This window comes from Mastigoproctus giganteus, chromosome 8 (genome assembly GCF_048544385.1).
Source record: "Mastigoproctus giganteus isolate SK-2022 chromosome 8, ASM4854438v1, whole genome shotgun sequence".
NCBI lineage: Eukaryota > Metazoa > Arthropoda > Arachnida > Uropygi > Thelyphonidae > Mastigoproctus > Mastigoproctus giganteus.
The window spans coordinates 201848237-201872474 of NC_143582.1; the positions used below are offsets into that span (position 1 = coordinate 201848237).

The 24238-nt window shown below is 35.4% G+C and overlaps 1 protein-coding gene across 1 annotated transcript; it reads right to left on the reverse strand.

Moving 5' to 3' along the window:
- Positions 1–362: 362 nt before the first annotated feature.
- Fuca (alpha-L-fucosidase) lies at positions 363–24178 on the reverse strand. The gene is made up of 8 exons (XM_090379160.1): positions 23654–24178; positions 16095–16201; positions 12488–12618; positions 12255–12388; positions 11790–11887; positions 8743–8875; positions 4438–4608; positions 363–1174 (listed from the first exon to the last, which is right to left on the reverse strand). Exons 1-8 carry the CDS (start codon positions 24037–24039, stop codon positions 892–894), a joined length of 1443 nt encoding a protein of 480 aa, XP_090235286.1. The 5' UTR covers positions 24040–24178; the 3' UTR covers positions 363–891.
- Between the last annotated feature and the right edge of the window lie 60 nt (positions 24179–24238).

Below are 24238 nucleotides of genomic sequence, written 5' to 3' on the forward strand. Positions count from 1 at the left end.
TGTTTAACGGAGCAATGACCTTAGATTCGGGTTTTTACTCTGGATTAGGCCCCAGAGGATCCTGGCCCACCTTCTGGCAACACTTGGTGGCTTAGAGTCTCTATTGAGACAGTACGTGTTCTACTGGGACTGACTCATCTTCTCGTGGTGTGGACGAGTACCCAGAACCATTTCTGATTCTTCTGATGCTTCTGGGTAGCCAAGTGGCCAAAAAACAACAACAGAACACGCACACTTCTCACACAAACCTACACCAATCATGTTTCTGGCCATTCTATATTCTTATGTTGGGATTATAAAAGTTAAAAAATTAGAAAAATGTTATTAGGAAATAGAAAGGCGCTAGCAATAAAATGCACAGCTATAACGAACTTAAAAATTTATTTTTAACTATAATTTACAGTGAGGACTTTTCCAGAATCTTAAGAGGTACATTTTTTAATAACATAACAGAAGTGAATAGAGTTCTACTCCAATGATAGCATCACGTCATATAATATAAAAGGGGTGAATTAGATGCTTAGGGATGCTGTATGTGTGCAAGGGTGGTCAAGACAAAAGATAAATGGCATCTACCCAAAATGTTACTGAAGGTTTTTCATCCTGTTCCCATCTCTGTTGATTTTAACATTGATGGAAGAGAGCGAAAATGTTGATTTAAATATAAATTTCAGATCTTTAATCTATCTGTCCATGGACTGCGATCAATCTTCTGTAATCCATCAGGATGAATCGATAATTTTTCGTCACGTGTGTCTGGATATTGGCAAAAACAATATTGATGTTCATTAAGATGAGATGTAAATTTAACTTATTTGTAATTTCCTTCTTTTGGACTATGGACTTCTTATGGACTTCATTCCAAACCACGAAGGATAACATTCTTCGCTCTCAGAGTTTATTGTAGCGGGGAAACGTTGCCTGACACTCGATCTTTAGTACCCACGCCCACTGACAAGGGAGAAGGTCGGGGGTGAGAGATGGAAAGTATATATAGGTATCTTCAGCCGTTCCGCTTTTCCAAGTGAGATTTCCTTTAACACCCAACATCGACACCTTAGCGCTGTCTTCTCCTATGCTAAGAGCTCCAAGATGAAGCACGTTGTATTTAGGCCAATCTAATACGATGACGTATACAATGGGGTTTGCTCCTTCACCTGTCTTCGACGTATACCTGCATGGAAGATTCAAAAAAGGAAGATTTAAAGGAAGGAAAAATGCAGTAAAATTGAATAATAAATTTCATTCTTCACTCCCTTTTGTATTTAATATATATTTTATTACATATACAATCAAAATATACATATAATATTCGTAGAATTCGATTTGAATCTAGAATTCCGATGGAGAAGATGACCCTGTTTTGTGTCTTATGCCCAACCATTAAAGAGGTACAGAAAGCATTCATCTGCAGTTCCTCAGGATGGTAATGTCCACCTTAATGGCATCAAAGATTAGAGCAAATTTGTTAAACAGCAATTAGGGGTCAGCCCTAAAAGAACAGAATCAATGGATTCCTCACAGGATTAATGCTACGATAGCTGGTGGGCCCATGAGCCCAATGTTGTTATCATGAGCTCTGGAACTTCGCACAACTGAAACAAGAGCAGACCAGGAGAAATGTACGCCATCTTTGACCAGTGGTCAACTGGTGTGTCTTCTCTAGATGCTAGGACCACAGTCACCAAACAATAAATATTCTCGCGATTTAGACTGGAACATAAACAGTTCTGGAACAAATGGTGTTCGCCTGATATACTGGAAACCCTGTAAGAAGGACAGCTGCTTGTCAGGGAGAGACTGGAGGGATTGGTTTGGGGGGCAATTATTTAAGAGGACTCGAATCATGAAGCAGAGGCGTAGAAGAATATCCAAAAAATATATTTTACAGATTTCAGATTCAGTTTATGTGAATATTTTAAATATTTTGCATTTCATTTTATTTTATTTTTCCTTCAGAGAAAGCTAAACTCACAGGAAAATGAGTGGAAATCGTAATAAAATACTACTTTGCATATTGTATAATAATTTGCATAATGAAACGAGAAAATCCTTTCTGTTTTTAATCCTACTCTTGGGCAGAAAACCAAGGAGAATGTTAGTTTATTTTTAACCGCCCTATTTTCCATAAATTTTTAAAACTTGTAATTTTTAAAAATATTTTGTTAATATTTGCTATAATTCTTTAAAAACGTTTTTAAATTTTAAAGATTATTTTCTAAATTTTTTTCCGAAGCTTTAAAAACTATTTCATAAATTTCTGAAATTATTTTTTTAAATATATATTTTTTAATTTTTAAAAATGATTAAACGTTATTTTTTTTCCGACTATGGTCATAAAAACTGCTCAGTTCTGTGTACGAAAATGCTGTTAATATTCGCGTGCCCACTTTAAATATTTCGAGGAAGAAGATGACTTCGATTTCAGGAGTGTGCATCCAAAAGTGACAAAGTCCAGTTACATTAACCTATTTGCGCATCGGAAGTGACAGAAGGAGAGGATTAAATCTTCCACAGCTGTTCCAGCTTCACTTCCATCGCTGAGATGCCAGTGGCCTGCTTATTGGAAATCCTTCTTCAAGGTTATATCGTAGAGGTTTTGTTCACGCGTATCTGGGTTGGCTGCTCTTTCCAGCTGGAACAGCAAAGTCACGCCATTTAATCCGATAATGATACAGCTGTTGTTTTACAGGGGGGAGGGGGGATGTTTACGGATATTCCCAAGCTTAAAACACACTACAGATCACACAGAGACACAAGCATCCCACTCAGGAGTGAATCCTATATTCTGTAGAAAAAAGGCATTCAATTATTCTTAAATGCGACTTGTTTTTGTGTGTTTGTAATGCGGCGGATATTAGGAATGAGTCGGTGTACTCTCTACTACTGTACAATGTTTACTATTACTACTACAATTCGATTTTTTTCACTGAAAAATCATTTTACAATCTATTTTAATTCCATCATTGGAGGTTACGCTCTCTATGGTCGCATTTCTTTAAATATTACATACACTGTTGCCTAAAAGTTTGGACTCAAGTTTTATTTTCCTTATTTTTTTTATTAAAATAGGGCCAAAGTGTTTACCAATTTTTATTAAAATATTTTCTGCTATGTATAAAACTCAAAAAATGAAATAATATTTAAGAAATATAAAAGAAACTTCTAGAATATTCGAGAAGAATCCATAAAGGTGTAAAAGAAAGACTGGTGAATGTGGGGGAACAATGCAGAAGATTCCTGAATGTGGTAGAATGTTGTGGATGATTCTAGAAAGTGGAAGTATTTCTTCAATATTGTAGAAGACTGTGGATGATTGCAGAGTGTTTTGCAATAATCTAACAATAAGTTTTGTGTTTCTTGATAATCATGAAAAGAAATAAGGAACTGAGTGGTGAAATAAGAAGTGTTATTATCACTCTGTGTAAAGAAAGTTATTCCACGAGATGTATTGGCCAAAAACTAGGTGTTTCCTTTAAAGGAGTACAAACTACCATTCGAAGATTCAAGGAGATTGGCAGTTTAAAAGACAAACCACGATCAGGACGACTACACCTAACAACGGAAGCACAAGATAAGACCATAATACTGATTTCTAAACGCAATAATCTGAGTTGAGTTCAATCGGAAGTGAGAGAAACTCCCATCCACATCCACTGTTAAACTTCGTCTTAAACAAGCAGGGCTTTATGGTCTTTTAGCGGTCCGAAAACCCTTATTAAAACCGAAAGAAACGGTTGGCTTGGACTAAGAGCCATCAGGGTTGGACAATTGAAGAGTGGAAAAATGTACGGTGGATGGATGAATCCAAATTTGAAACTTTTGGAACCAAATGTGGAGTTCATGTGAGACTATAATCTGAAGAAGAATGGTGCCACATTGTTTAGTGTCTACAGTCATGCACGGTGGTGGTGGTTCCATCATGACTTCGGGTTGCTTCTGTTTTCTGGAGTAAAACATTGTTGAACATAATGCAAATATTCTCTGGACTTCGACTTTGGGGAAGAAAATTTATACAACAAGACAATGACCGGAAGCAGAACTCTACGGGGAGTTGCTAGCAACTAAACAACAGGAGGGATTATTGCAAATTATGTTGTGGCCAACCCAATCGCCTGACTTCAACCCAAAAGAGCTTTTATGAGATCATTTAGACAGTCAAGCCTGGGAAGATTACCCATCTTAACAAAACATAGCTAATTTTAAAAAAATAAATAAATAACGAAAACTGTTATCATACGCTGTGACTCCAAACTTTTAGGCAGGAGTGTATCCTACATAATAATACCACACAGGTTGCTTCGTAACACCCTGCATATTTCAGGATCGATTCTAATCTTTAAAACAATGGATGAATTCCTGGAATTTGAAATGTAAATAACCTTAATTTTTTTTCTCTAACTTCTATCCATAAAAGCATAATTAATTATACATTACCACACTCTAGGAGTAATAGTGTCGTTCTGATAGGTCCATGGTTTTGATTCGTATATTGCCTCTCCATTCACTTGAAGCCATTGACCCAGTTGCCTTAACCGTTCTTCAAAGATTGGCAAGATGCGACCATCGTGAGTTGGTCCAACATTGATTAAAATATTACCTCCAGTGCTGAAAAGCATCAGTAAAATTATAAGAATATTTAATACAGAATATAAAGCGCAATAATTAAATAATCAACTGACAAAAAGGCAAAGACAAAGACCTGAAGAGAAATGGGCATAGTTGGTCCTTCCCCAACTACACCAGATTGTGTTCTGCCAATTGAACTAGAACACGTGCAGTATATTAAAGTTCGCTTTTCCTGTTTCGATAATTTACACCTTCATTACTTCTCATTAAGTTAGAGATTAGAAGAATTTCACGCGCGAGATTAGATCCATAAATAAATGAGAAAACTCAGCTTTATTGCACGATTTTCCAAACTTTCATTCGCTTTAAATGGTAAATAAGAACAGCAGAGATTCGAAGTGGAGCTTCCAAAACGTAAATGTCAAAAACAAACCTTTAATATTCTTTCGAGACGTTGGGGGGTCTCGGATGGTTGTTAAGGAGCAAGGGGGTTCCATTCGTGAATCCCGCAGAGGGGACAAAATTTGTAATTTCGATATTGATTAAAAAGTATGAGTTGTTGGTTTGAATTTCCTTTGTGCCACAACAATTCTTCCTTGACAAAATTTATTTTTATTCTTAAAGGTAGTTAAACGCTATTCATTATTTATGTTAAACGTTATTCCAATATTCATTGGAATCAATGTTCCACCCCTCCAAAGTATCCATTTGTACAACAATGGTCAGGCCACACCTTGAATACTGCATACAGTTCTGGAAGCCTCATTTTAGGAAGGATGTAGAGCTGCTGGAATGGGTGCAGAAATTGGTGAAGGGAACGAAAGGGTAATCTTACCAAGAATGGCTTCAGTTCTGTCAATTACTGGAGACTAGACAGTTGCGAGGTGGTCTAATTGAGATGCTTTGAACTAGGTGGAAGGATGGGATCAGTGAACTTCTGGGCATGACACTTTGCGATGGCGATCGTATAGCACATGATCAATGCAGTTGGAGGAATTTGTTGGTGTCCACAACAGTTCCTCAGGGAACTATGTGACTGGAGGAAGAAGAAGAAGGCTTTGAACGGATTGAACAAGCTCAGTGTCGATGGCATTCTTCCTCTTGTTCAGACTACACACATGAGGGGGCATAAATTCAAATTGAGGAAGGATGGTTTCAGGATAGATGTGCGGAAGTTTCCCTTCAGCCAGTGGGTGGTCGATTGTTGGGACCAAGTTTCATCTGTTGGTGTGGAAGTGCATAGTTTAAATAAATTCAAGGAAGAACGAAGAACTAGGAAACTACTGGAGGGGTGATGGACAGGTGATATGTGAAGTTTTCTAGGTTTTTTGGCTGATTCTTTATAAGCTTGGTTTCTTCCATCATTGCCACTAATAATACACTGATGTGCAAAACTTAAAGACCAACACTATTTCTAAAGATTACAACCGCAAAACCTTTACTTAAGGTACTCTTTACTGATGAGAGTAGATTCAGTCTCAGCAGCGATTCTGGACATCATCTGGCGAGAGGTTGGCACAGGGTATCACCCCGCAGACATCACTGAAAGGGATCGATATGGGGTTGAGGTGTTCTCTTATGGGGAGGCGTTATCTTGAGTGGACGTATACAACTCCAGATACTGGAAGGCGGTACTGTAACCGGTGCACGCTACTGTACTGAGGTAATCCTTCCCCATGTGAGTCTGTTCCGAGGTAACATTGGTCCCGAGTTCGTGTTTATGGATGATAACGTCACATCCCATCGCACTGCAGCTGTTGATATGCTTTTGGAAAGTGAGGAAATTGTTCGTATAGATTGGCCTGCCCGTTTCGCCGATCTAAATTCCATCGAACACATATGGGAAGCTCTGGGGAGACGTCTAGCGGCACATCCAAGCCCACCAGAAAATGTTCAGCAGCTGAGGATGGCGCTGACAGAGGAATGGACGATGTTACCGCAAGAACTTATCAACAATATTGTTCTAAGTATGGACAGGCGGTGCAAAGCCTGCATGGACATTAGGGGGTGGCCATATCTCCTATTGAAGACCACTTCTTCCCTTTGTTCCATCTTTGGCAGTGATGCATCTGTATCATGGCAGCCAGTGCCATGTTGCCATTTTAGAATAAAGTCCCTCTGTACTGTTTTGTTTCTGTTGTTGTGTTGATGTTTCCTTACTCATTACTGTACCTCGTGAGGTACAGAAATGAGCAAGGAAACAACATACGAGTGGCCTGGATATGGGAAAAGCATAACAAAGGAACATCACGAGGTTCCTTTGTTATGCTTTGAGAAGCTACAGGTGAAAACTTGACTGGTCCTTAAATTTTGCACACCAGTGTAGTACTAATACTAATACTATTTCCAGAAAATAGCAAATATATAGATTTAGATCACTACACTATTATCCTCAAACTACTCTGGCACTGATCGTTCTTTGGGACACAGAGCGTTCTTTGGAGAGGGACCATATTTATGAAAAAAATACAGCCCCTCCACCATTATTAGATTTGCTACAGAGCAATAAGGCAAAATTGTCCAGAATGTCACAACAGACAGCTGCATTCATGGTTTCACCAATGTCAAAGACCAGTGCTAAAGACCAACCTACTCAAAACAGGATCATACCATCACGCCACCACCACACTTCAGTTTTGGTGCAATTTATTTTGTAAAACCATTAGCAAAACTACAAATTCTGCACCCCCCCCTCCAGATTCACCGGATCCCCGAGCCTTCCACCTCTGTAGTAGACTCGACAAAATGATAGTTTCGCCACTGATGATACCATTGGTTTGGCATACGTCATTCTCCGTTACGTCCATCTCATGCCTGGCCTGTGTGTGTCTGGACAAGCAGCTAAGCAACCATCGTACGTTTTTCTTAGAACTGCACTTAGGCTATGGTTATTTCTTGAGACGAATGACTCCGTTGCCTTTTATCTTCCTTTAATGTACGATGTTTCCAACAGTTGAGCATGGGTGTCCAACTCTTTATGCTGTCCGGTAACTAGATATGTAGCAGCCTACTCTCACTCTATAATCCTATTTCTCGTCCCACTCCATCCACCCACCATTCATCGACGTGTGCATGCCTTTTGTATCCTATTCTTGACTAATAGTACCGCCAACTTGCCACATGATCTTTGGAATTAAGGATTATCCCCGGGTGTCTCAATACACGTTCGGAATAATGTATTCATGATTTTTATTCTTCAGTAATCACGTCCTCACTTTAATTTTTCTACTTATTTTTATAGGATGAGTTAGTAGTGCAAAACGATGCGAAGAAGCAAGTTTATACATCATCACCCCTCTCCCAAAAGACCCTCTCCATTTTCCCATCGCTTCTAATAACTTGTCCAATCCTTCTTTAAATTTGTTCAAACTAAACGCGTTCACAACACCAGATGGAAGTTCTCGCAGGTGCCTCGTTTAAATAAATAAATATTTTTTTTATTTATAATTCGGGAGGACCACATGGTCAGAGCAGTTTACAAGATAGAGAATACAAGAAACAGCACCGTATTTAGCAGTCATTCAAATACTTCATACAGGACTCCCAGACCTGTATGAAGCACTCAAGATGCAGTCTGACCATTGCTTTATGCAATAGGATAATCATCTCCTTATCCCTGATGGCAAAATTCCTGTATATCAGTGACAAAAGCCCGTGAGCTGTCCTAGCAGCCTGTCTACACTGCTCAGAGAACTTTATTATTCTTTTTTCTATTCTCCATCTCGTTGAATGCGGTACCACACAGTTAATCTGAGATTACTAATAAATAAAGTACATTATTTAGATATACTTTACTTTGTAAACAATTTAATATTAAATTGTTTTGTAGATAAATACATTACACTACGAACATATTAACGAAGTACAAATATATTTGAAATAACGCAAACACGACATAACTGCCATCTATCAACAAATAATGAATTATCGGAAGTTATTTATAAGATTGACAATTAAGGACAGGACAAAATAGACAGATTTATTAAAAACAAACATTGGTGTATTCTGTATACCTATTAATAATGCATTATGTACTTTTATTTATTTTTACTAAAATTATTTTATACAAAATTATATTTATTTTAAGCTCAGAACAAAAAAAATTTGCTTTTTAATTCAAATTGACCGAGCCAATTTAATTAATACATCAATAAGTGACTGACTGGTACTGACCTGATTGTTTCGGCCAAGGTGTCAATTAACTCATCTGCAGACAAATAATCGCTAAGTTGAGTGTTACGTCGATATCCCCAAGATCCCTTATCAATAGTCATTGCATTTTCCCATTTCCTTGGCTGTAGTACTCCTGAAAAGTAAATAAGTAAGATACTAGTCGTATTTTGTAAGATTAGCATTTATTACTTGTTAAATTAATTAAAAAAACTATCATTTTTAAAGGAAGTGAGCTGCAGTGTCAGTGGCTTTTCAGAATGCACTAAACTGATGTATGGAAGTGCTGTTTCTTAAAGTTACATTAATGCCCACCGACCAGACATTGACTCAATCACTGGGAGCAAAATGTGGAACTGTCTAGCACGCAGTTCCGACTACGGTTAAACTTCAAAGTTGAAAACGATTTCGTGTTTTTATTCGTTTATTATTGAAATGATTATTGGAAATAGTTGGTTTTCCTTGAACCAAAGGCTATGGTTGGGCCTGGACTCTGTTTAATACTTGTATTAAATAAAGCAATTAGTTATTTTATATTATTTATTTATTTATTTATTATTGTAAATAGAGAATGAGTGTACTATATGCGGGACCTGTTAAAAAATATATATTCATTGCATTTCATTTTGTTCTTCACAACAGGGATGCTGCAGTTCCGCTTTGCCTACCAACGAGCCGCCCCCGACTAAACATCTACCTTTCTCTCGTCCTGTATGTGCGCTTTCATTTTCTATCACATTAGTTGTAATGGCTGGTTGTGTTGTCCTCAATACTCCACTCCATGTACACCTTGGTAACAACAGCTATGGGAACACACTGTACATGCTGTTCGGTGAGAGAGGCACCTACCATCTTGGTACCAACAGTCGTCCCTCTTTAGAATTATGAAAAATCACCGAGTTTCTCCATTTTTAGTAAAATTACCAGACCACAAATGGTAATACAGAATTTATTATGTGAATTAGGTAAGTTGGTTCAATGTGGTGTTTTTTTTTTTTTTTTTTTTTTTCTTCTTCTTTTTCTTTTTCAGGGCTTATCGAAATGATAAAAGGGCTTTGGTAAAAATTTCAGGGCTTTGGTAAAAGCCTTGAAATTAAACCTTTTATCAAAGCAAATTGATAAAAGTCAGAAATATCAAAAGTTCCACATCAATGGTTCATTCACTTTTCCGATTTTTAAATAAGGGCATAGGGGGATATATCTACTATCCCTGCAAGATTATCTGAGTAACACTGTATTCGGAATATATCTTTGTTTGTTGTTGTCTTTCTGTTGAAATGATGAAAGGGAAGTGAGCACAACATGCACAGCGTTTCATTATTTATAACTTGTTAAATTATAATGTTTATTTAAGAACGAGTTGCCTTTGTATTGCAGCACCATCAAAGAGCATCGCCACAAGATTACTCTACATTTATTCAAAAGATTGATTATCTGATGATTATCTGATTGATTATCTGTTATCTGATGATGGACCTACAACTCCCGAAACAGGCCATCATAGTATTGCCTCATCTTTCAAATAATTAGCAAATTAAACTTTTGGGGATGACATTTGCTTGAAAGCAGTGCAATACCGTGGCAACTCGTTGTGAAGGCAAAGTGTGTACTGTATATATTTTATGTTATTAATCATACCTGTCCGTAATAATAATAATAATTATTATTATTATTACTGACAGGTATGATTAATAACATTGAGTAATAATTATTATAATAATAATTATTATTATTCCAATATGACCAAATAGCGTTATATATTTTATAATTTTTAAGTTCTAACCATGTATAATTAATTTTAAAAAAAATAAAGCAATTCTGTGTATTTAAATTATTTTATTGCGTATTCAGGATTATTTATACAACTTAAATAATAATTATTATTATACATATATTAGATTTATGCCAAATAAGTCTGGTTTCTTTGTATTAGTTTGCCTTTATTAATCTAATACAAAAGGATTTCAAATGACAAAAGTAGAAATTTTAGTTCCGGTTCACGTAGGAAACCGGAACTTGATTACTTGATTGGTGCTGCCACCCAGTGATATAAGATAGAATCATCTCTGTAATGGCTAAAACAAACTCCGAATAAATATCTTTCCTCGATCATTTAAAAACAAACAATAAGTTTTATTTTTTATTAAATATGACATTTTGTAAGCTGTTCTTTATACTTGAAAATTCACCAGCTTTCTACTATCAAACGTTGTTCACGTCTCAAAAAAAAAAAAAAGAAGGAATTTGTAATTTTTCATTCCAAATTCTTCTTCCACATCAAATTGCCAATCGAAATGAATTCCTCTTACTATGATTAGACTTTTTATTTTATAAATATTATTTCTTAGCTCGATAATATCATTCGATTATCTTGTCCATCATTTATGGTCCGATGATTATTTGATCCATTTTTCTGTCAAATAATGCAGCCTCCCAGTCCTTTCTGTCACCTTGACTTACTTTCGACTTCAGGGTTCCCTAAATCGCAAAATGACCTATTTCTCTTCGCGCATGACCCACATTTTCATGGCTACCAGGTGTCTAGGGTACAGAATGATGCCATGGGGACTTGCTACTACAATTATAGTTGTCATGGAAACCTGCTAACTTCCTATGTGTCATCAATAAGATTCTTCACCTAATTAACGAAAACCACGATACCACCACAGGAAGGAAACCAGGAAATATTCTCATTAAGTAAATAAAGGATTACATTGAGATAGCCAGGATCCGGAAGTTACAAGTCTTGAGAGATGGTACATTGAAAAATAAATAAAATAAAATAAGGACTGATTGGATCCTTTCCCTAAATAAATATCAATAAAACATCTGTCCTTAACTAGCATATCAACTCAGCAATTGAGTTGTCATTAGCAGAGTATGCATTCAGTTTGGGACTCCTGGCCTCACCCCCAGGTCAGCAAAACGTGCTAATGGGGGTGTACTGTTCCCAGAACATACCTCTAGCAGCTAGTGATAATAATATCGTACACTGTACATAATAATAATATTGTATACATACATTAAAAATTACGCAAAACTTAACTCACCTGGATTGTATCTGTCTGAACAGGTGAAGTATCCCCCATGGTGACAAGGGATGCCACTACCCCAACGATCATTTACGCAAACAGTATCTTTTACTGGGCTAAGAGGGGTAAAAAAAATAGTATATCTGTAAATACTCTCGACATAAAATTAAACTGATAATAAATTAATTTGTAAAATGCAGTTCTATTGATCTGTACTGAACATTTACATATCAATTTAATATGTTTATATTTATGCGGATTTATCAACTGTTTTTTTTTTTCAACAATATTGACTAGTGACGTCACTCAATATCAATTTTCAGGTTCTCATACTCTGACGATGGGAATTCACAACAGAACATGAAACGTTAGCTCAGTAAATATTTTAAGCAGTTTTTTACACTGAAATTTATTTTACCAAACTCAGATTAACTTCTAGAACTTCTATTAGTAAAGATATCACTATAACTCAGTGTTGTTTACCTGTCATTGTAGAGCCAGGCCAGAAACTCTGTGCTGTTCCAGTACCAGTCAGGTGCTTCCCAATCTCCATCAGACCAGATAATTTCTGGTTTGTAAGTTTCCACCAGTTCGAACAGTTCTGGCATTTCTTTACCCTGAAAGGAGAAACGGTTATGAGTGTACAATATGGACTTGTATTAATATAACTAAAGATATTGACTATAACCGTTTCATTCTGATTAAGAATCACTTACCTTAACGTAGTATTGGGTAGTGAAATTGTTCTTCTTGTCCAAGAGATAGAGGGGATTAAACCAGTCGAACAGTGAATAATAGACACCGAAATGCAAGTCAGTGTTTTTCCTGATGGAATTTGCTAAATCACCTGCAAGAAGAATAACTACCTAAGTTGTGTATCTTAACATGGAACAGAGATTTTCATTAAAGAGTATACATATAGATATTAGGCACTAATATAATATAGGTATAGATGTAGTGTAGGTATTAGACGAAAGAAAAGTAAAGCCGGCAGCGAAAGAGAAAAATCCTAGTGTTTTAGATGCAGAAGAAGCAATCTTTTTGATATGTTTATGCTAAAACAGATTAAAAGTCATGGTAATCCCTAATAGAGTTATGTGATCTTGTCTATAAATCTTAAATGCCGTCGAAGATAAACGTAAGGGCAGTAGATTCCTTTCTGAGAGATATAAGATAGGAATGGAATTAACTAAGTTATCTTTGCCCCATTGGAGAATTACCTGGATATCACCATTTAAAGATTTTGGGACTGATGTTGAAGAAATTGAAGAGGGCAAGGGTTCTCCAACTGGAATGTTCAATCCTATCTTTGCAAATGTCAAAAGCAATTGCTTGAGTTTCATCAAAATTCCTACCTTTAGCATGGATTCGTATAAAGAGTTTAAGGATTTTTAAATGTCCAATGACTTGCAACTTCACGGTTTCAGTGGAAATCTTGGGAGATTTTTTGAATACAGGGTATCTCACGATGTTCGTTCCTGCTGTCTAAAGCCAATGTGCGCTCATTGGGTAGTCTTATTAGAAAAAACCTCTCATCGTAATGAATAATGATGTTTTTAATGACATTCATGAATGAAACAGAGGGGGGAAACTTCTTTCTGAAGAAATGCAAGAGATTGTTTTAAATGCGCTGGATGTTCCAAGTTCACGTGTTTCTTAGCAACGCTTACGAAATGTGCTACTTTCATTTCTTACTTCTAGTCTAATAATCATGTCACCTGACAGCTGGCGATGTGGATCGTTTTTTTGCTCAGCTCCGCTTCCAGTTGATTGCACATTTACGGGCGGATGCACCCAGATATGCGAGGTGTTTTTCCATTTCCTACAAAGAATAAACACGAAGCTTCCACGCAGCAAAAACAGTTCCAATAACCAGCGGTTATCATCACTACCAACTAGTGATGCTAACCTGATTTCATAGACGCTGGCGCATGGTTCACTCTGCCCTCTCAGGTTAGTTTATTATTATTGCTATGGTACTGGTGTCTCCTACTCACCAATGTTTTCTGTGATCAGTCTCGCAGTTCAAACTTGTAGTTTTTTTAGCGTTGCCGGTCCTGTGAAGTCAATAAAAAAACATTGAGATTGGTTCTGTGTCTTTTAGATGTTTGTGCAGATTCTTATATGAACCTCATCGAGTCTATAATGTACCAAAAAAAAAGAGAAATTTTTATGGATCTCCAGGAACCCAAAGGAAACTGCAACATCTGTTTCATCATACGATGTTTCTTCAATAATATTTTGTGGCCCACTTATAAATTAGAAGGAACTTAGAAAGCTGGGCCAATAAGTTATTACATACTGTGCCAGTAAAAGATTGGAAGTAGGATTTATTGCCACAGAATCTTATAGACACCCTTGTATTGAGCGTGGTTCACAGCGTCAGGGCTGTTTAGCTGTTGGAGGGGGAATCATACGCCGCAGTGATGTCATGTGACCATATTTTCGAGCATCTCTTCTGCAATGTGACCTTTTTGGTAATTCTTATACAACTTACCCTATAAATGTCCTTTAGACCTGTCCGAGGTACACCCCATACCGTTTGCCCCTCTTCATCGTAGGCTGCACTAGTACGCCACCTTTTCTACGTGTTCTGTTAATTTTGTCGAGCAGTGTAGTAGTAGCTAAATTATGCAAGAAAGCAAGCTTATACAGAATCAGCCAAACAAAAATACGCTACACACTTCATTCATCCTCATACCCGAGAACTGCAGACAAAAACAGAGAAAGAATTTAAAAAAATTATTCCTTTTTTAAAGCGAACAAAAAGGAGGTTAAAAAATCCACTGTACACGTCACTTCACAAAATACTGAAAAATGAATATCGCGACTGGCGCCATCTATTGGAGAAAAGAAGCACAATATATAAATGAAAGACTCATCTATGAAATTAAAACCATTCAGACCTATTTCAGGTTATTATTACATTATGATGCTATTAACAGATATAAAAAATTAATAAAAGGAAAAAATCAAAAATAAAACATTTTTTTGTTCTCTCTCTCTCTCCTTTGAGTAGGTATAAACATTGCAATAATAATAATAATACAATTTTATCATCAGAACTTTGTTTACATTTACAAATTGTTAAGAAAAATAAAATTACTCGCAATTTAAAGCAACAAATTAAATAAGTTTTTTAAAGCTGTTATTTATTAAGAAAAAATAAATAAATAACGTTATTTATTTATTTATTTTTTATTATGCAATAATATTTAGTATTTAGTATGTAATAATAAATAAATAATTGTTTTAGATTAAGAAAAAGTTATTTTTATTATTGCACTTTAATTAAGAGTTTTAGGAATCATACCTTATTTGAAAATAAAAATATTTAAAAAAAATAAAATTGTTACAACTTCAATAATACTAGTGCAGGAATTTCATTCAGTTATGTGAACTTGGAAAGAGAGAGCAAACATTGTCTTCAGAACGAGTTGCCCTAGTATTGCACTACATTTAAACAACTTCGCTAAAATATTAATGTGGTAGTCATTTAAAAGAGACCGCCTGCTACCTGATAATGACCCTGTAGGTCTGAAACAGGCTGTCATACTGGTGTCACATCTTTAAGTTAAATGGCATACTAACCTTTCGGGGATGTTATTTGTTTGAAAGTAATGCACTACCACGGCAACTCGTTGTGAAGGCTGTGGGCCATACGTCCCTTTCATTGATAGGCACTTTAAATCCTATTGGGCACACAAACATGAAGGAAGAAGAAACACAATGAAGGAAGAAGACATGTTTCAAACTTTGTAAGATTTTAAAAATCTGATTTTAAAAAAAAACTCAATGTATATAAGAAATTTTAACTGGAGTGGTTCATCTTTGTAAACCCTCTTACCACAACAGTCGGGGCAGGAGGGCCCAAATATTGTTTCTATATACTGTTTATATTTAATACAACTAATCACATTTGCAAATAATCTATTATTATTATTATTTATTTCGATAAGGTCAAATATTATCTATTTTATAATTATAAAACTCTAAATTTGTTTGCTTAATTTAAAAATAAATAAAGGTTTCTATTTAAAGTTTTATGTCTTTTTATGACATAAAACTGTGAGTTTAATTTACCCACTATTACGTCCGTCCGTCCGTCCGCATGTAACAGATGGACTCCTGGTGAATCCTACTGGGAAATATTCTTGGAAAGTTGGCTATCTTTAATTAGTGAACTATAGAAGAGAATGTCAACTAGTCCTTTAAAATTAGAGTTAGGATTCCAGTTTTTAATGTCATTACTTCAGTTCATTTAACAAGAAATTTGCCCAAATTTATTTTGTTATTTTTAAACAAGTATCGGTCATCACTTACCTAATAAGTCTCTACCAGAACCAACGTCTTTTGCATTCCAGTTCCAAGACACTTTAGAAGGCCACATGGTGTAGCCTTCATGATGTTTGCTGGTCAACACAACATACCTGTAGAGATCGATGACACCTTCTTAGTATTTTATTACATCAAAAAAACTTCACAAATATTAATTAATATACATATTGTGGTTAGTATAAATGGTTATATTGGTTCTCTTCTTTCAGCCCTCACTTCTGAGAATTTGTATCAATAATAAAAATATAAATTTTATCTTAAAGAAAGTTTCAGCTCTACACAACGAGTTGCCACGGTATTACACTACATTCAAACAACTTCGCCTAAATCTAGCAGTAGCAGAAACCACCTGCTACCTTTTGAAGTTTAAGTTTTCAGTTTAATTAGAACTGTGCAATATTTGTTACTCTTCTCCCATATACTTTTAAATCTCTTTTCTTTCTGTATATATGTATCTGTTCACAAGCAACACCACGTTCACGAGTGTTACATAACAATAATGCGAAACTTTCGCGTACTGTCTAAAGCTAAGAATATCGTTTTTAAAATAAATTTAATACATGAATTTCTTTTTTCCATATAAACTGTATGAAAAAAAAGAAGACAATAATTGCTGGATTTCTATTTGTCCGCGTTTAATGAAATTTCAATGGGTCTACAAATATTTTTAAAATGTCCAAATATAAATTTCATGAAAATCCATCCACTAGGAGTCCCTATATTACATGCGGACGGACATTTGAAGATGGTGCATATATATAATATAATATGCAAATAGATAAAAGATGTAGAGATACGAGAAGGAAGCATATATAGAGAAAACAAATACATATACATAGAAATATTATAATACAAATACATAGAAATATTATAATACAAATACATAGAAATATTATAATACAAATACATAGAAATATTATAATACAAATACATAGAAATATTATAATACAAAAATATATTGTGGTATATTGCACAATCCTGTCATCGTTTTCAAGTGTCAACCACCAGAATCGGCGACAAAATGACAATATAGTGGCCATTGTTTCTAACTTAAAGTTCATGTCACGGGATATAGAGAATAATATCATTACATAGTATTGAAAATCGCAAAAAACTTATTTCTGATCATTTCAATCTTAATCAAATCATTAACTAACTAACTTATCTGGTTCCTTGACTACTTTTCTTATCCCATATTTTGGGTATGTATATTCTGTACATATTGATAACTAGTTGCTACAGTTTTCTAGTTTGGAAAACTTGTATCAATGATTGCTATTTTCAGGATGCTTATACATGTATTATTATTATTATTATTATTATTATTATTATTATTATTATTAGCTATATGATGCAAGGAAGCCTGAGGATTTTATGTATATATATGCCCAGGGCTTTTACTAGCGCGAACGGGAAATCGCGCTTCCGGATAACCCGAGCGCTAACTTTATATTATTTTTTCGGTCAATATACTGTTCGCTTTCCTAAAACTAAAATTTCTACACTCTGGACTATTAGTGTAATACGAGGGCCGGAGTATCCACTTCTATCCTAATTACTTATCTAATTTTTCCTCCTGTTAGCTAAATCGCCATACAATCGCTTATAACTATTTCTGTCATTAACCATTGTCTACTTTCAACGATATACTACTTCTATGGTCTTTATTCTACTTTCTTTTTTTTAGTTTCATTGTCATTTTTTCTCTTTTTACATCCATTTATATTTATATTTATTTTTGGGTTCTTTGTCGTGTCGACCTTAAATTACCTGTTGCCTTTCAATATTTCCCCCTTTATGGCTTCCTACTTTTTTTTTTTTTTTTTTTTTTAATACTATGTAATGATTTTAAGTTAGAAACAAAGGCCACTATATTGTCGTCTTGTTGCGCTACTGTGGTGGTTGACACTTGAAAAAGACCAGGAACGTGCGATATATAACAATATCATTTTGTATTATAATATTTCTATGTATTGCTTATTTCTATATATATATATGTGTTTTTTTTCTCTTTATATACTTTCTTCTCTTATCTGTACATCTTTCACCCACTTATATATTATATTATTATACTATTATGGGCTTTAGATTATTTCTTTCCATCACTTGCCTTTGTCCATAATCAACTTTTGATCCTAACATCAACAATTTTGGGACGCATTATTGCATCAAAGACGTACAGGCATAGACGGTGATGTGGAATCAATGTTATTGAGGCATTTCAAAGCTGCAGTTTGAGTAAAAAGATGAGGAAAGTTGGGTCATCGGGTTCTGCTTCTCCATGACAATGCACCCTTGCACACAGCACGTGCACTCAGACTAAAATTCGTGAATTTGAGCCTGTGCAACTTACTCGTACAATGCATATCTGGCCTCAGATGACTATTACACCAAGTGTTGTCTTCGTGGAACACATTTTAGAGATTCAGGCAGGTGGACACTTGCATAAGTTAATAACACTGTGTTATCGCTGACAATGCTGATAAGCAACGAGTAGTGCTGGTATTGCACTATCTTCAACAAATGGAATTGCCAAAAGGTTAATAAGGTTTGTTTGAAAGTAGTGCTACACCACGGCAACTCGTTGTCAAGACAGAATTTTGTCTAGATAAGACTATTACCTCATTCTAGACTAGACAGTTAAATCCTCTTAGTCGCTTAGTTACATGACAGAAGTTAAGTTGGTGGTATTCTGTGAATTCTCTGACACCTCGCAGGTCAAATAACACAACAATAATTCATCTTGAATTACTGCCCTTCCAAAAAAATTGCATTTTTGGAAGAATTGCTTTTTGAAATATTGTGTTTTGAAGTATTTTCCGGATATCAGCTATAGATAGTACTAGATGCAGCAGTTAAATATCACCGGTCTACTCAAGGATGTTGCATAAAAGGAAACGCACAAAGAGGAAAATGAGTTGCCACATTTCCAGCGTATCATGGGCGTCAACTTTTAAACTTGATTAGAAGCGAACATGTATTTTCAGGGACGTTATAGTGTATATGTGTATAGCGCTTATTGTCATCAATCTGTCCGTCCTCATGTAATAAGACGGTTGCAGAATAGATGTGCGGAACTTTATCTTTAGCAAAGAGTGGTTAATTGTGGAAATACTTCCATCTGTCGTTGTAAAAGTTGATAGGATTGAACAGAATGGATGTGTGAAATCCCATTTCATACATCCATTGTGATGGATGGTTGATGCTGTATCAGCTCCTCTTGCATCATATGCCACACATCAAACTCCACTCTTAGTTAAAGATTTTCATGAAATTTTACATTTTTTATTTTTTTCTCCGAAGTAAATCAAAATAAAAGAGTCATCTGTAAGTTGGTAAATCCCAGGCCGAATTTACACATAAAACTTCCATAGAGAAATTCTCAATTTCATTTCGTAAATGAAATTGGCCCATCCTTAATGTCCCATTGGCTACTGTTCCCTCCAGCGATCGCTTCAGACTGCCAGGTATTAAAATATCTTATAAACTCCAACTGTCACCATAATCTGTAGTCCAGGTGGATTCAGATCGAACGCTAGTCAATTTTATTTAGGCATTCCATTATTCAAACTTCGCATTCGACCCTCTGTGAAGGACTACTGGGGGTTCTGGTTTTCTTGTATGGGAGCTTTTGTGGTATGGCATGAATCCTCTTGTAAAAGCAAAGAAGTATCTGAACATTCTTCCACAATAAACCTATTGTGGAAGAATGTTCAGATGCTGCAATGTATTCGGACAACGGTCTCCAAATCAATAAAACAAAGGCCCACAGGCTGATAAAATGCGCAAAAATATGGCTTCTCCAGTATTTTGGAAGGGAGTGTATTATTGCATTATATTTCGCTACCTTACTTCACTTAATGCTGTTCTATGTGACGTGTACATATTATATGTCCCGTTTATACTTTAACCGTATTAGCAGTCACGTGAGTTCGAACTGCGGTCAACTTAAACACGTGTGCTACTGTACTACCGTCGTTAGCGTGGGGGGTGCAGTGGCATACAGTAAGAATTCGACAGATCAGATCAAATTTTCCTGAAAATAAGAACTGGTTTTGGTAGCACGATAATATGCCTGTTCCAAAATTCCATGGGGCTATTTTTAATAATTTCATAATAACTTATTGTTCTGAGCATTTGCTTTTTTTTTTTTGTTTCGAAAAACTGGAGGCTGTCCTCAGCTATTGGGTAGCATTTTCTAGAACAGGCTATTGCATCAAGAAAAACCTTTTGTCATTGGAGCAACCTTGATAATACGGTAATTAGAATCGGGACAACAATAATTTAAAAGGAGGTTACCACTTCCGTAGTTGAGAAAACGGACGTAGATGCATCATTAGCTGCTTCTCCTCCCATCTTGTTTTGGATCAGCGCCAAGAAGAGACACCGTTCAGCCTCTTACCCGTAAATTCCATATGTTATAAAGCTGGTTGGCTCGTGTTTGAACTTGAGAATTTGTTCTCTTGAAAAACCCCATAAGTTTCTTGCATCGTCGATAGGACCTAAAGCAACCTCTCCATCCAAGTGGAAAATTACAGAGGCCATCCTTTTATCCATTAAAAATATTATCAGCTGCCATTAACCCTTTGTGATATTAGTTATGGTTTTCTTTTTTCCATGATTTACTTCTGACTGAATCATACGGCTTTATCAACACAGATCCACCAGAACAATTTAACGCCCCTGCAGAATGCTATTAACTTTGATAGATCACTTGACAAATTCAAAAATATCTATTTAATCTTTAATAATTTCAGCAAAATCCCTTAATTCAATAAAACATGATTTTTCAAGGAATAGGAAAAATTCTTTCGATCTGGTTCCGAAACTCTTCATCAAGCTCCTACTAATGGTAGCAATCAGAAATTAGTCAGCTGGACATGGACCATGTCTGGCCCACTAGTTCCATTGTATTCGTAATTACTGTTCCTTCGTATATACATGTGCGCCTCCAGAACTAGTAGAGAATTATGGTTACTGTTTTTTTAAACCGTGTAGAAATGTCTAGGTTCGATATATGTTCCTGACTAAAGTTGAGGCTTCAGTTTCATTAGTTTCAGCTGCGACGAGAAGAAAATATTCGTGAGTGCTGCCTTAGTGCCTGATCCATCCAGGATCACTCACTAAGGCAGCGCAATGAGCCACCATCTGGATTCAACCAACCGGAATCAATCACCAAAGAAGTATCTCTGGAACCACCATCCAGAATCAGGTAAAAATCCCACAAGGAACGCTATGATGCAATAGAAAGTGATCAAGATTCATCACAGTACCCTAACGATTGTGAGAGATCCCGAAAATTTCTCCAAAAGCAAATCAATACAGTAATTCATTTGGGGTACAATGTTTTTTGGAGGTTTAACGGTTTAATTTTACTTATTCTCGGCGGATACTAACCACTGAGAATAATAGTCTTCTTTACCTTTATGATCTCCCTTAGGTTGTACAGTAAGGATGCATACGACTCCCCAGTGACTGTCTGCTTGTGTTACAAGTAGTGAATGCAAAAAATTCCCTCAGCAACCCAAAAAATGGCAGTTATTGCCAGCTGAAGGTTGTTCTGTCCAAAATTTTTTGGGTGAGGGAGAACCTTTATGCTTCCATTGCATTGATTCTTGCTTAGGCTAAGGATCTCAGTGATGAACCCATGCTTTATCACCTGTAACAATTCTGGAGACGAAAGCTGAAAGATTCCTTCCATAAAGCTCTAAATTCTCCTCACAACACCGTACTCTGAATTGCTTCTGAACAGGGATCCCACCTTGCACTGACCTTGTTCATCCTCAAATGGTCATGAAGGATGGTTTTAACTGTTCCCTCAGATATGTTACATTCCCTGGAGATTTTGGACACCTTTAAACGTCTATCGTTCAGCACAATGGTTTCCACAGCTTGGCACATTTCTTGAGTAGTCACTGTGACTGGCCTCCCTGGACGTGGTTCTTCGATGATCTACCCACTTGAGTAATCTATTAAAGTAATCTATTCTTCTTTGAAGAACCTCCAGATGGCAGGTAGTTTCTAAATCGTTATTAACAACAAAGTGACCAAACCGGTTAGAATCACACCCACCTTGTCGGTATGGAAAATTACCAGTTTTATTTGTGTCACCTATCAGCATATCGGATATTTATTAATGGTAAATAATTAAAATTTCTGAAAATCTTACTTGGCACCGGACGCTTTGAAAATCTTCGCCCATTCGTCAGGGTTGTAAAATTCGGCAGTGAACTGAGGACCAAAATTCTGATATGTAAAATTCGGCGGGTAGTTTTCTTGCATAAATTGCACATACTGAGGAATTTTCCTACCTTTCCATTGCATCCAAAACCATTCGCTGCCAAAACTAGGTGCAGAATATAAACCCCAGTGTAGAAAAATTCCAATCTTGACCCTGTCATACCATTCTGGCAATGGGCGACTGTCTATAGACTTCCAGTTCGGAAAATATATTGGAGAAGCAAGAGAGAAGATTGAAATCAGAACAATTATTGTAGCTAACGTTTCCATTTTAGATAAAACTGCACTCTTAAAGATGCACAATTTCAAGTTGCCATTCTTTACTCTTTTGGTTGTAAACTGAACTCCAGTGGAATACGCGTCTTTCAAACTTACAACGTAAACAAATATATTCTTAGATAAGAGTCATACGATTTCTTATCTAGTGTCTGTAGTTTCTTATAAATTTCAACCTTTGAACTCATCTACGAAATTAATTTTAGTCATATTGGGATTAAGTGGAGGTCATTACACTGGGAAATTAAGGAATGATGATGGTGTCAATAGAGAACACTTGACATCATCATACAATTAGGTACAGAAGTGTGTAAAAAAATGCCAATAAAATGTCAGCAAAATTTCTTATAAAAGAACTAAAAGGTGTCTGTTTATATTTATATTTAGTAATTAATAAAAAAAATTAAACAAAAGTACTTTAAAAAGTTAAACTAATATTTAGTTATTCAAACTTTTAATATAAATATTAACTTTAATTTTTAATAGACTTTTAATATTTATATAAAATATTAAATGGAATTCCACATCTTTATATATCGTTAAAGTGAGTACAGTAAAAAAATATAAGATATATCTAAAAATTTAATTATTATTAATTTTTTATCTTTATTTTTACTTCAAAAATTACATTTTAGCATATTATTTCATTATTAATAAATATAAAGTTTTTTATTGGTAATTTTTTACACAGTTCAGCGATTTTTTTTTTCGCAGAGACAATAGCTTCTATCATGAATGTAGCTAGATTTTTTTTATTTAAGAGGGAAGGGACAATTATAATATCAAAACTTTAAACAAAAGAAGATTAAACTTTTTTTAGGGAACTCTTTAAAAAAGAAAGAAGAGTTCCCTAAACATACTGGAGGGGGGGGAAGATAATAAGAACAAGCTGCCTGTTTCCACTACTATGATTTCCATCCATGTTATTTAACCTTAATTTGACTTATAGGAGAATAACGAATTAAACCAAATATCGGAATGCCTTTTAAAGAATATTAGAAATATCAGATATTTCAGATCTTACTTACTTTGCTCCAGAAGCATTGAATATATCTGCCCATTCATCAGGATCGTATAGTTCGGCCGTGAATTCAGGAGCAAATTTTTGATATTTGAAAGTTGCTGGGTAGTTGGTTTCCATAAACTGTACCTCTTCAGTGTAATTCACTCTCCAGTACATCCAGAACCATTCTGCACTATGACCATAACTGGGAACAGAATATAATCCCCAGTGCAGAAAAATTCCAATCTTACTTTCATCAAACCATCTGGGCAAAACTCGACTGTCAAGAGAATCCCAGTTTGGTAAATAATTTAAAGGAACCGCCACATATACGAGTTGTAGGAGCAAAAGGATTGAAAGAAGCTTCATTTTTAAGCACTCGACAAAGCTGTAAACATCTGAAGTTGACATTATCAGTCAAGGACAACTGGTTTTTTCTTTCTGGTTTTCTTTCAATAAATAATGATTTTTGTCTACATTCAACTTTGAACTGTTGATAATGAGGTTCGTTTCCGACGTTACTTAAATGACTTTAGTAGAAACGAATTTTTCAACAAGTGCTGCTTCACGTTTGTAAATAATTATGACCTAAATGTAAACATAAATTGCT